Below are 14,160 nucleotides of genomic sequence, written 5' to 3' on the forward strand. Positions count from 1 at the left end.
TACTCAGGTGGCCTCTTCCACCTCCAGTGAACCCCTCTTCTGAAAGGCGATTGCCTCTCACTCAATTGCACCATATACTCTGGACTCCACTTCTGCTCTACTCCCCGAATCAATTAGAGAGCCCTTTGCCAGCAATCTGGAGGACAGACGAGACTACGTACTATGATATTAAGAGCAATCTCATCTCTGGGGAAAAGAATAGGTGATATGTCCATTGGAACATGTGACCAGTGACCACCGGAATAATAAAATAAACACCCAGGCTTGAGTCTAGTCCAGGCCAGACAGACAGCACCAATACAAGGCATCTCCGTGGAGAAACAGAGGGTGACATACCTGGGGACTAGGAAATAACACTTTTTCTGAAGGGTCACTGACACTTAACTGGACAGAGAATGACTTATTAAATAACTTTGCCTTTTGTAGTTCTGCACAACAGAGCCAGCACAATAGACCTAGGGCAAGATATAACTTAGTCCATCTGGGGACTGCCAGAAACCAACATAATGGCACAACTCAACTGGCAAGGTGGGAGAGCCATGTCACAAAGAACTATGAAACCTCACCAAAGATACTGACTATGTGGAAGGGCATTGAATCCAGCCTGGAAACAATCAATTTCTCCCTGTAAGATCGCCGCTAGTAGGTGGGACACAGACCAGACAATGCAGATTTAAGAACAGAGAGCTAAGCAGGAAGCCACGGAGGCAGAGAAGGTAGTATGGCTGCGGTACCAGAAGCTAGACTTTGGCAGAAAAGTTTTTATAAAAAAGAAAAAGCCTAAAAAAAACCTTTACGAAAATCAGGCAAGGTAGCACATACCTGTGCCCCTGATGCTCCAGAGGAGGAGGCAACAGGATTACTGTCAGTCGAAGACCAGCCTGACTTACATAGCAAGATCCCATCTAAAAAAATAAGAAAAATAAATCCCAGCACTCAGGATACAGAAGCAGGAGGATCTCTGTGAGTTCTAGGCCATCCTGGTCTACATAGCAAGTTCCAGGACAGCCAGGGGTATAGAATAAAATAGAAGTCAAGCATCTTTTCCCCAAAGTGCTGAGGACCAGACATGCTACAGATTTCAATTCCTTTCCAGTTTTGGAGTATTTGCATGGAGTTTAGAGGTTACACCCCTCATCAGAAATATCTCATCCAAAAGGCAGATTTTGGAGCATTTTGATATTTGAAAGAGGTGAGGGATACACAACTTGAATTTCAGGAACAATGAAATGTTGCTTCCAAATGTCAGAGTAAATTTCAATCCCTGAACAGCAAAGCACTTCAGGGTGGAAAGGCCGGGCTCTGCCACTCAGCGCAGTGTGGAGCTACAGGACCCTCCCTGAATCTCTCTCATAGGTGGGGACAAGGACAGGACCTGACTCACAGGTTACTGTGGGGTTGCTTTTTGGGTTTTGTTGTGATTGCCTGAGAGAGGATTTTGCTATGTAGCCTTGTCTGGCCTGGAACTCACTTCGTGAACCAGCCTGGTCTGGAATTCAGAGATCCTCCCTCTGCCTCCCAAGCATGGGATTAAAGGCTTGCTGTGCCTTTGAAAGGGAAATTAATACAAAGTTTTTAAAACAAAGACTAGAACAAAGAAACATAAATTAATAATGCTACTTTGTTTTTCTTTTTGCTATTTTTTTTAAAAGAGGACCTTAAACTCACCACCCAGTGACATGGCAATGAACTGCAGATCCTCCCTTACTGTCCTGCACACACACACACACACACACACACACACACACACACGCTCTCTCTCTCTTCCTGAGAGCTGTACCTTCATACCCGGATTTATGAGATGCTAAAACCAAATCCAGGGTTTCATGCATGCTAGGCAAGCACCAACTGAGCCACAACCTTGTTATTTTTGTTGTTGTTTTTGAGACTATGTTGCTCAGGTTGGCCTCACTCTCATTCAGTAGTCCCGGCCTTTAACTTGTAGCAATCCTCCTGCCTTAGCCCCTTAAATGCTTAGATTGCAGGGAATGTCAACATGCCAGCCTTAGTTTGTTCTAAAGAAATTGGATTAACATGTCATATTTCACAATATTCCCTATACTATCTCATTAAAATCAATATGATCTCCAAGGTCAGCAAACATTTTCTATAAAGGGCCAGACAGTAAATATGTAAACTTTGGAGGTTATAAGTCTGTCACAATTATTTGACATGGCTATCATAGCATGAAGACAAGATAATCACAGAGGCTTTATAAATAAGCATGGCTGTCTGCCAATAAAAGGGTTTTTGGGGTTTTTTTTTTTTTGGTTTTGTGTTTTTTCGAGACAGGGTTTCTCTGTAGCTTTGGGACCTGTCCTGGAACTAGCTCTTGTACAAAACAAGCAAGTTTGCCAACTTGGGCCCAAAGACTATAGTTTGTCAACCTCTGATGTTGGGAGCCACCTGGAGGCACAGGTGGTCCTGCAGTTTGGAGGTAGCCACGTGGGGCTGAGCACCCTTGCCTGCACATGCTCAGACCAGCAGAATGGCATTAACCAATCAGGACAGCGTTCAAGCCGCTCCACCATTTAAAAGCAACTGCCTCGGGGCCCAACGCTCTCTCTCTAAGCTTTCTCTCGTCCCTGCTCTATCTTCCCTTCCCCCAATTTTCCTCAATCAAGGGAATGCTCCAAATAAAGATGTGACCAGAGAAGGAATTCTCGTTTTTGGTGGCGTTCATTCCTGCAGGCCAGGATGGCCCCCCGCAACTGGTGCTCGAAACCCTGGGACGCTGAGGGACCCTCACAACTACGCCGGGGGACCCTGAGAAGGAAGCGCCCAGCAACGTGCTGTAAGCCCGGGAGAAAAAGCTGAGATCAGACACCAGCACAGAGAGCCGTGAATTTCAGAACTCTGAGAACGTGGAGCGGTGAGTGACGTCAGTTGAATTCCTCCAGAAAGGGGAGGGAAAAGAATTTCAAAGGATAGGCCTAAAAAGAAAAGAAAATACAAAAAAAAAAATCAAAGTTAAGGTATCTGAAAGAAGGTACAGAAAGCAACGGGGAAGAAAAATCCCTTAAGTTCAGTGCAGGAGGAATGTGAACAGCAGCAAAAAAGGCGAGGTAACAAAGGCGGGACTATGAGGACGATGGGGTACGGGAGACCGCGGCTTCCGCTCCCTTTCCGTCCACCTGCGTACTCGCTGTTAGAGACTGGAGGCAACAGTCTCGTAGGGAGGCGAGTTGATCGTGTTCTAAGACTGCCTTCCCTGTTCTTAAAGAGCCACAGAGCTTTTGGAGGTGATTTTCGCCTAATTTTGTTAAGAGAGCTCAGTCTCTGGCTCTCACGTACAGAAAACTTGAACTTTGTTTGAGGAAGTAGCCGGCGGTGGTGGCGCACGCCTTTAATCCCAGCACTCGGGAGGCAGAGGCGGAAGCTGCGTGGCAGCGCCGCTAAAGACCTAAAGACGGAGAGGGGCCAAACTCTGAACTGTGTTTCCATAGCAACGTGGGCGGGCGGAGATGAGTTCCCAGAGAACGGGGCTCCGCGCGCGGGCAGACCGGGCAGGAGAAGCCCCTCCACGGGTGGGCGGATGGCCCCCCTCGCCGGAGACTCACGGCTGGCGGTGCGAATTCAATGCCTGAGGTGAGGCTGCGTTACAGTTCGCAGTTACGGGATAAACGGCGAGCCCGCGCACGGCCCGGGGCGGAGCCATGCCTTTGGGCCATGCGGAGCGCGCCACAATGGGCCTCAGAGGCGGGGCAACCGCCGCTGTCTGCTGCTGCCGCTGCCGCTCAGCCACAGCCGCCAAAAATTTAGTCAGATAAAAACATTTGTCGCCAAAAAATTCAGTCAGATAAAAACATTTATCCCCCAAACATCGCCCCTTTGTCAGCAGGAAGTAGTCAGATGATCGATGGTCTACGCCCATTCTCCCTCAAAGAACTGGTCCTAATTATCATAATAAAGGCGCGTCAACCTGGTTACCATTACCTATTGCCTCTGGCAACGGGTGGAATAAAACAATGCTACCTAGAGGTTTTTCCATCTGAATAGGGGAGCTGGAGAGATGGCTCAGAGGTTAAGAGCACTGACTGCTCTTCCAAAGGTCCTGAGTTCAATTCCCAGTGACAACTGCTTTGGTTTTTAGACATAAGAGGGGGACTACACTACCAGTGACAGCTTCCCCCAGAGAAAGGATTTCTCTTGCATTCTTTACATTTAATTTTTAACTCAAAATTTTGCTGGTACAGGCAAACAAGATTTGCTTTTTGAAACAGAGACCTGCAGATCTCTAAGTTCAAAACCAGCCTACTTCCAGTACTGATTGTGCTGAATTTTTACACTGAGAGTTTTTAGTACTCTTAAATGTTTATTTGGGAGGAGAGTTTTGTGTATGTTTTTCTAGGAATGCTGACATACATCTGGGTGCCAGCGAGACTGACAAGAGAGATAAAGAAGAAAGATGACCCAGTGGATGCTGAGTGTCCTGCTGTGGAAGATTCATGCGGAGACAGCAGAGATGACCCTCTGGGCAGTGCCAAGAGCAGCTGTTTCACGTTATCACCTTGAGCAGCACCCTGTGCAACCTCTTATCTCTTAACAATTTTCTGACTGACTCTACTTTGCCTTTTCCTTCCTTAGGAATGGGTGGGAGCAGAGATATTCTTGGCATGCTGTGTCTAGGTGGAAGTGCTGTATGTCCTTGATTGGTGTGCTACCTGCTAGCCCAAGTGAGGTGGGACAAGGTCTTTATAACACAGGCTTGGAATGTGTATCCTCACCCCAAGTTTGGCTCTCAGCTTCTAAAGAGCTCATAGGCAATTAGCCATGCATAGCCTTTGTACCCTCTAGGGACCAGATAGTCCCACAAAGCATGGAGGAAGGTATGCATAGGCGGAGGGTGTGCAGACACAGCCCTAGCACTCCCAGGGAAGTAGTTGTCCCATTGCACGGGAAGGGTGTGTCTTGCTTTTCTTTTCTTTAATCGGTCCACACATCATGAGGTGGGGACCAGATTGAAGAATAGTTTTGCCTTATTGCTCTTATTAACAAGAGAAGAGGGAGATGTTGGGAGCCACCTGGAGGCACAGGTGGTCCTGCAGTTTGGAGGTAGCCACGTGGGGCTGAGCACCCTTGCCTGCACATGCTCAGACCAGCAGAATGGCATTAACCAATCAGGACAGCGTTCAAGCCGCTCCACCATTTAAAAGCAACTGCCTCGGGGCCCAACGCTCTCTCTCTAAGCTTTCTCTCGTCCCTGCTCTATCTTCCCTTCCCCCAATTTTCCTCAATCAAGGGAATGCTCCAAATAAAGATGTGACCAGAGAAGGAATTCTCGTTTTTGGTGGCGTTCATTCCTGCAGGCCAGGATGGCCCCCCGCACTCTGATTTAACCCAAATATACTGAGCAGCCCTGAGCACAGACTAACACTGTATTGGAAGAACAAAAGCAAACCAGGGAGTTGGACTTAGTGGTTAAGAGCACTGGCTGTTCTAGCAGAGGACCCAGATTCAGTTCCCAGCACCTACATGGTGGCTCGTAACCATCTGCAACTCCAGTTCCTGGGAATCTGATGCCCTCTTCTGGTCTCTGCCAGCACTGCACACATGCAGCATACATATACATGGCAAACAAAACATCCATACACATAAGTTAATTTCTTAAAAATTGTTTAAGTAAAATCAAATATAATGTCTGCCCTGAGAGGATGATCACAACCCCTCAAAGCCTCTTACCTTGCTCACTAGGGACGTAGGTCTCATCAGAATCTTCCTCCAGAATCAACTGGTCACCTAAGACGAAGGGTCGTCTAGCCATGATTCAGCCTGGCAGAACTATCTAGATCCCAGAGACCCTATCCAAAGAAAAAAAATCAGTGAGTTGGCCTGGAATAGAAAAGTTGAGCTGAGTCACAGCATCTAGGCCACACCAGACCCTGCAAACCAGCATGGCTAAGGAGCCTGCCTGCAGCTCAGAGCTCCGCAAACTCTGTGCCTAGGTAATTTCCCTGACTTGGTCCTGCCCAAGGTTAGAGAACACATAATGCACCACAAGCATCTTCAAGACTAGCTCTCTAATATGTTTATCTTGAGGACTGGAGAGACAGTTCAGTGGTTAAAAGCACTGGCTACTCTTCCAGAAAACCTGGGTTCAATTCCTTAACACCCATGTGGTGGCTCACAACCTTCTGTAGCTCCAGCGCCAAGGGATCTGACACCATCTTCTGGCCTCTGCCTGCATCAGGAACATACATCGTACACGTATGTGCAGGCCAACACTATTCATATACATAACACAAAAATAAATAAACCTTTGAGGAGTTGAACTTTGTATCCCTCCCAAGCGAATACCCCAAAATGTTGCATATGTCAGAAAACCCCAGTGACACTGAAAACACAGACCCGCAGGTGTCAGCACACCCTAGGACACAGAGAGGCCATTATAGTCAGTGATGCCCCTGTGCATGCTATTCAGGGCCAGAAGTCAATGTGACTTCAGCACCTGCTCTGAGAGCACTAAGACGAGGACAGTTCCCACTGAAGGAGGAGGAAAGCACTCCAGACAAGGAGCAAGGGGTGACTGATGCTTGCAGGTTCTCGAGCACGGAACCATAGCATGCATGGCAGGGGTCAGACATGGAAAGTCCCATGCCCTGTAAGAAGGAGACATCACTGAGGGCTTTGGGAAGAAAAAAATGACATGAGGGGCCTTTTATTTAGGACAAGAACTCTAGTAAGACTGGCACGGTTGAATTGGAGAAATAAGAAACTGGTGGCAAGAAGGGCATTTGAGAAGGCTTCTGTCCCAGTGAAATAACAAGGGCTTAACCTAGGGAGCAAGAAGCAGAGTAGAAAACAGACAAAGACATGGCTATTAGACTTAATGGGAGCACAGAGGAGGAAGGGAAGAGATAAGTCCTGATGGGTTGGGCTGTGTCCTTTCAAAACACTATGATCTGGCTTTATAAGAAGTAGTGTCAGGGCTGGAGAGATGGCTCAGAGGTTAAAAGCACTGCCAGCTCTTCCAAAGGTCCTGAGTTCAATTCCCAGCAACCACATGGTGGTTCACAACCATCTGTAATGAGGTCTGGCCTGCAGGCAGACGTGCAGACAAACCACTGCATACTTAATAAATAATAAATCTTGCCAGGCAGTGGTGGCGCACGCCTTTAATCCCAGCACTTGGGAGGCAGAGGCAGGTGGATCTCTGTGAGTTCGAGGCCAACCTGGTCTACAAGAGCTAGTTCCAGGACAGGCTCCAGAGCTACAGAGAAACCCTGTCTCAAAAAACCAAAATAAATAAACAAATAAAATAAAATTTTTAAAAAAAAGAAGTAGTGTCATTAAGACATAACCAACGTTAAATGAGCCACAAGGGTGGGGCCCTGATCTGACAGGATTCCTGTCCTAAGCAAAGGAGGAAAAATCAGAGTTCTCACTCCATCGTATGAAGACAAAGCAAGACGGTAGCCATGTGCAAGGCAGGAGTTAGGGGGGATCTTGATCTGTGACTTCCAGCTGTTGTTTTGTTTGGTTTCATGATTTTTTAAGATTTATACTATGTATCTAGTGTTCTACCTGCATGTATATCTGCAGAAGAGGGCACCATATTTCATTACAGATAGTTGTGAGCCACTATGTGGTTGCTGGGAATTGAACTCAGGACCTCCAGAAGAGCAGTCAGTGTTCTTAACCTCTGAGTATCTCTCCAGCCTGGATCTCTATTGTTTAAGCCATCATCTATCAGTTCAAGCTGACTATGACAAGCGCTTACTTTGAAGCCAAGGTTTCCAGGCAGAGATGTACCAAGTTCTCGACTGACAACTACTGTTGTTCTCTATGTATACTGTATGTTCTTTAGTTTGCTTGTTGACAGTGCTGGAGAGCCGCATGCAAGGCTGGGACAGGTCCTCTTCTCCTGCCCTAGTCTCACCTCTAGCTCTGGACCCCAGAGTTCTATCAACCTTCCCCACAGCAGCTCACACACTGAAAACTAACAAAGCAGAAACAAACAGGCTGTCACAGCCCTCCCCACCTGAGTCAGCCACCCGGGTGTGACCAGCACAGCAGGGCCTGGCCTCTCCTGCCCACTCCTTCAGAAACCCGACTAGTGCACCTGGGACAAGGAGCATGCAAAGTCCTCCTCTTACAGCAAGAAGACATCCCTCTTTCCCTCTGCCCATTATAGAAGACATCCCTCTTTCCCCTCTGCCCATTATAAAGGTCAAAGTGGCCAGGCCTGGGGTGGAATGATCAGGAATGGCTGGACCTGGCAACTCTGCATCTATCCCAGATCCTTAGAGATGTACCTCTGACAAGTAACAGACAGCCCATCAAGACCTATGACTGTGGCCTTCTGTGATCATGACACTGATCCCCTCTTCGGTCTACCAGACCCTCAAGAGAACCAGATTCTGCCCTTCTCGTTCCCACCGTGCCCCCTCTAAGCAAGGAAAAGAAAATGGGGGGAGGGGATTTCCCCGCAAGTTGAGAGAAAACGCTCCCCACCTCAGAAGTCAGACCACCCTCCAGACACTACACCCATGCCTCTGCACTCAGTCAGAGATGGGAAGGGCCTGACTGCACTCACCCTGAAAATGAGAACAGTGATGGACAGAAAGCAGAGCGCAAACGGGGTCACCTGAGTCGTTAGTCCTCTTAACTGGAAAGAAGAGGGGAAGAGAAAAGGAAAGAGCCACTGAGGACAATGACCCAAACACCAGGTGAAGAAGCGCTTCTCAGACACAGCCTCAAGAGCCCTGTACTGACCCTGTCACACAAGCTGAGAAATTCTGCGTCTGAGAAGTGTGACTAATCCCTATCTCCCATCTGCGGAGATCAACAACCAGGAACAACTGACCGAGAAAAGAACAAACAAGCCTCAAATGCGGTTTAGGTTTTGTCAACTGAACAGAAACAAGAGTCCTCAGGGAAGAAGGACCCTCGACCAAAGAACTGCTTCCGTCAGACTGGTCTGTGGGGCATTGTCTTGATTGATGATTGATGTGGGAAGGCTCAGGCCACTGTGTTCTGTACCAGCCCTGGGCACAGGGTCCTGGGTTGTATAAGAAAAGAAGCTGAAGCCAGGTGTAGTGGCACCTGCCTCTACTCTCAGCACCAGGGAGGCATAGGCAAGGGAAGCCTGATCTGCGTGGGGAGTTTCAGAACAGTCAGGGCTACATAGAGACACCCTTAAAAATTTTAAAAAAGAAAGAAGGAGAGAAAGAAAGGAACCAACAGTAGCTGAGCTAAGCAAGCCATGAAGAATGAGCCAGTAAAGCAAGCGTTGTTCCTCCATGGCCCCTGCCTCTGCTCCTGCTTGAGTTCCTCCCCTGATGTCCCTTCATGATGCACTATGCCCTGTAGGACAAAATAAATCCTTTTCTCCTCAAGTTGCTTTCTTCATGGTGTTTTCCACAACAATAGAAAGCAAGCCAGGACACCTCACTATAAACATATAAAATTATCTATATTTAATTACCTACAGGCCAGGAAACTGAAAAACTGAATCCATGGATTTTTCCAAATTTCAGACAAGCCTCCTGCCAGGAATATGTCTGGGCTGTACTATACCTTTCCTGGAGTCAGAGAAATGTGGCAAGGATAGGCCAAGTTGGAAGGTGCAGAGAAGCGAGGCAGGGAAGGTATACAGAAAGAACACACACCTCCCTGAGAGTTCATGGAGGTCACTTTTGAGATGGAAAAACTTCTATGGAACACTTATCAAGTTTCCCACATGGACTTGCGTGGCATTAAACAGATTCAGCCAGCACTCCTCCCCAGCAACTGCTGCTCAGTCAGACAGTCCCAGATAAGAGTTTCAAAACTAAACTAGGCAGGCCCACCAGCTCAGCACAAGGAGGTGCAAACAGAATCCCAAGTTCAAGGTCATCCTCAGCCAGGGGAGCTCAAGGACAGCCAAGGCTATTTAAGGCCAGGTGAAAGAAAAAGAGAAAGAAAGAAGCCTGGTGGCGGTGGCACACACCTCAGATCTTAGCACTTGGGAGGCAGAGGCAGGCAGATCTCTGTGAGTTCAAGACCAGCCTGGTCTACAAGAGCTAGTTTTCAGGACAGGCTCCAAAGCTACAGAGAAACCCTGTCTCGAAAAAAAGAAAGAGAGAGAGAGAGAAGGAAGATGGGGCAGGAAGCCAGCAAGATGACTTACTTGGTACTTGCCACCAAGCCTAACAACCTGTGTTTGATCCCCAAGAACCACTTGGTGGAAGGAAAAAAACACTTCAAGTTGTACACACACACACACACACACACACACACACACAAATACAAACAAGGAAAACATAGAAGAGTATTATTTCATATGGATTAAGATATGAGCCTGAGCCCGAGCCTGATTAATGGTATCGACGCTGAGACCTGGAGGATGAACGGGTGTTTACTGACAGAAGGAAACAAGTTCTAACAATGTAGCAGCAGCACACGCATAAGCCCTGCAGGAGCAGACACCAAGGAGCAGGAAAGTAACAGAGATGTTGCTGGGGAGGAGGGAAAAGGCAAAGCCACAACGAAGATCTGGCCTCTGTCATAGAGAACTACACGTTTCCAGAAAGATTGAAAAAGGAGGCCAGAAGCGAAGGAATAAAATCAGAGTGGCTGGGGCTGCCGAGATGGCTCAGCAGTTAAGAGCACTTGGTGCCCCTCCAAAGGACCTAAGACCAGTTCTCAGCTCACAACCACCTGTAACTCCAGTGCCAGGGATCCACCTGTCTCTGTGTCTCTAGCACTGAGGTTGCAAGCATGAACCACAATGCCTGGCTTTCTACAAGAGATGCTTACAGAGAAAGCTTTACCATCTGGGCTATCTCACCAGGTCCCAAGGCAAGGGAATTTAAAGGAGGAATACCAAGAACAAAGGTAAAGTGGCTTGGTGGGAAGGGGTGGAGCCTAAGGCCACCACGGCCCAGCCTTCCCACTTTTTAAATAAAGAGACCGCTAGAATGGAAGGCAAGGAGCAGCTCCGACAGAAGGGTCTGGGAGGGCTGAAGCTATATGCAGGGCTTCATAAGGGGCTGTCAGAAGAATTTCATAAAGGAGGCCGAAGTGATGAGATTTACAGTCGAGAGATGTGTTTGATGGCTGCAAAGGAACTAATCAGAGAGGGGCAAGAACAGAAGCACAACTGAGAAATTATGAACCATCAGTGGCTACCTGAATGAAAAGAAGGGGCCAATCCGGAGTGCAGGAGAACGCAGATCTTGCGGTCTAGGTGAAGGAAGAGAAGAGAGAAAGCAAAGAGGATTTCAGCCAGTGGTTGTGATTTTAGGCCTCCGCCACGAAGCAACCCCACAGCAGGCTACCTAGAATCTGAGACATGACAAACAGTTACGTGCTGCTGACACTGGAATGAATTCCCAACGTAGACTGGCCTAAATAACTGGGAAAGTTCTCCTGAGACAAGAAACACACGACAGATTGATATGGAGTCCAAGGAAGGTTGGAGATGATCCATAAGCAGATCTAAGCTCGAGAAGGAGGTATGAGGCCGGACAGCAAGTACTTCGCTGAGCAGCCGGTAACTGAAGCTCTGGATGCAATCAATCCCCAAAGCTGAAGTCCGATGAGAAGCAAGCAGGGGCCTGCAGAAGGCTGAGCTGGCACAGGCACCGGAGCGAGTCACCGAGGCCAAGAAGAGGACAGCGGTTTCGGGAGGAGATTCCTAAATCAGTGCAAAGAAAACCCAAAACTTCCCCTCTTGCCCATCTGGCCAAAAGATGCCAAGAGCTTGATTGAGCTTGGAACAGCCCAGTTGTGGGTTACAAGAGGAGGAGCGGGGTGAGGGTGCGGGGGGTATTTTCAGGAGAGGTTAGAAAGCCAGGCCGCGCAAGCCCGAGGGCTCTCCTCTCCCACCTCAGTTCCTGCGCAGCAACACCTCGCAGCGCCTCAGCTCCCTGCAAATTCCTTGCCCGCCACACCACCAACCCAGGCTCCGAGGTCTCACCTGTCCCCAACCCGGGGTTCCCTGGGCGATGGCTCTGCGCCGCCTCCCCAGCACCACCCCGGCCCCCCACTTCCAGGGACGCCGGGGTGTCCGGCTCCCGGCTTCCAGGGACGCCGGGGTGTTGCCCTGCAGCGACCAGCAACCACTTCCGGAAAGGCACCAGCCTAGCAACTGAGAGTCCCGCCTCTACAAAGAGCCAATAGGTCGCTGACTAAGAGCTCTGCCATTGGATTGGTTGGATATCCCGTCAGCTCACGCAGGTTTTTGCCCGTTGCTTCATGGAAGTTGTAGTTCAAGATAGTGGATGAGCCCACCACCATCACCAAGGGGTTAAATCGACATTCAAGGATCTGAAAGTAGATAAGAGAATTTTTTTCGTGGTAGGAAGGGAACATTCATAATACTAATAGCAATGTGAATTATCCATCATTTAAAGACCATCATTTTATAAAGTGTGAGCAGAATCAGGTGAACAACAGTGATTATCAATAGTCACCCAACTGACGGAGCCTTTAATAAAAGAACTATGAATGGACTGGAGAGATGGTTTGGTGTTAAAAGAGCTGGTCACTCTTTCCTTCTAAAGTGAATGGTTGGGCCGGGCCTGAGGGCCTGGTAGCACAAGCATTTAGGCCTAACACTCGGGATACAGAGGCCGGCAGATCTCTACGAGTTTGAGGGTAACCTGGTCTGAATTGTGAGTTCTAAGTCAGCTGTGGCTACACAGTGAGACTGTCTCCCTAAAAAAAAAGGCAGGAGGATCTCTATTAAGTTCAGGGCTAACCTGGTCTACAGAGTGAGTTCCAGGATAGCCAAGGCTACACAGAGAAAACCTATCTTGATAAACGAGAGAGAGAGAGAGAGAGAGAGAGAGAGAGAGAGAGAGAGAGAGAAGTGTATTAAGTGTTTTGTCTACATTTGTCTGTACATCTGGTGGTGCCCTTGGAGCCAGAAGAGGGCCTTGGAGCTCTGGAACTGAAGTTGTAAGCCATTGTGCGCCACCTTGTGGGTGCTAGGAACTAAATCTTGGTCCTCTGCAAGAACAGCAAGTACTCTCAACGCCTGAGCCTTCTCTCCTGCCCTACTACTAACTTTCAAAACTAGTCCCATTCCACTAGAGGTTAATCCTACAAGGAGGAACTTAAGGATGTTGTTACCATGAATCCAGACAGCAGGATGTGTTTCCCATGTTTAACTTCAAATCTTTCTGCTGCCCTCCGACCTGTATTCTCACTACAGATGAGAAACATCGCCGGTCCTCCTCATCACCATCTTTAAAAATGTCCCCGAGGGACCAACAGACCAGACTTGAAAGGGATGCCCAAGGTTGTCAGACCATCACCACAGACCTAACTAAACGTTGCTCATCGCTTCCTGTACCCAAGAACTGGGGGTATACGCTGGAGAGAGAGTTCAGCGGTTACCCACACTGCTCTTTCAGAGAACCAGAGCTTGATTCCCAGCATCCGCACGGCAGCACACAGCTGGCTGTAACTCCAGTTCCAGAGGATCTAGCACTCTCTTCTGGCCTCCACTGGCACCAAGCACACATATGGTACACAGACATACCTGCAAGCAAAACACTCAAATCCATAAAATAACAAATACATATATGAAGAAGCCTAGCGTGGTGGCACACACCTTTATACCCCAGCAATGAGGAAGGAAGATCTCTGTGAGTTTGAGGCCAGCCTGGTCTACATATTCAGTTCCCAGGCTACATAGTGAGATGTTATCTCAAAAAATAAAGGGAGGAAAAATAGAAAAGTTGGGCTGGAGAAATGGTTCAGTGATTAAGAGCCTTTGCTGTTGCTCTAGTGGACCCAAGTTCAGTTCCCAACACTCATGTCAGGTGACTCTCAACCACTAACTGATAACTCCAGCTCCAACAAGATCCCATGCCTCTGGGATGGGTAGGTACTTGTGTACACACACACAAACACACACACAAACTCATACACATTTTTAAAATAAAATAAATGTCCCAAAGAGATCCTGCTTCATTTTGAATCCCTAGGTGCAGCCGCCAACCCTGGCCAACCCAAAGCAAAAGAAGCCCTAACTGACCCAGTAGTAGCTGGAGGTACATCCACAGATGAAGCTCACTTCCCATGGGAGCTGCAGCCAAGAACCAGAGGATACTCAAGTTCTGATGCATCTTCTGAGGACTTGGATGCATTTGAGGACTTGGAGTTACACCTGAGTCTACACACAGTCTTTCACACCTGAACCAAGAACCCTTGGTCTAGGCCAGGGAA

At 48.2% G+C, this 14,160-nt stretch overlaps 1 protein-coding gene, 1 long non-coding RNA gene and 1 pseudogene across 10 annotated transcripts in view; 2 read left to right on the forward strand and 1 right to left on the reverse strand.

The window, feature by feature from the left end:
- The window catches only part of Cep164 (centrosomal protein 164), a 64,608-nt gene extending 52,560 nt beyond the window's left edge, over positions 1-12,048 (reverse strand). For 8 of the 9 annotated variants that reach the window (XM_048416888.3, XM_085688690.2, XM_085688689.2 and 5 more), the window contains exons 1-2: positions 11,903-12,048; positions 5,683-5,801 (exon numbers count right to left, since the gene is read on the reverse strand). In XM_048416888.3, coding sequence (XP_048272845.2) covers positions 5,683-5,764 — 82 coding nt within the window. In that variant the 5' untranslated portion in view covers positions 5,765-5,801; positions 11,903-12,048. Of the gene's footprint in view, positions 1-822; positions 885-5,682; positions 5,802-11,902 lie in introns of those variants that run through there. The other variant, XM_087905613.1, reaches the window with a different exon arrangement.
- Positions 2,400-5,278, forward strand: LOC148122333 (uncharacterized). The gene is made up of 2 exons (XR_015737719.1): positions 2,400-4,681; positions 4,950-5,278. It is a non-coding gene; the product is annotated as an uncharacterized LOC148122333 (long non-coding RNA).
- LOC148122334 (Nuclear RNase P) lies at positions 3,413-3,608 on the forward strand (annotated as a pseudogene).
- Positions 12,049-14,160: the final 2,112 nt, after the last annotated feature.

This window comes from Myodes glareolus, chromosome 4, assembly GCF_982192425.1.
Source record: "Myodes glareolus chromosome 4, mMyoGla1.1, whole genome shotgun sequence".
Classification (NCBI taxonomy): Eukaryota; Metazoa; Chordata; class Mammalia; order Rodentia; family Cricetidae; genus Myodes; species Myodes glareolus.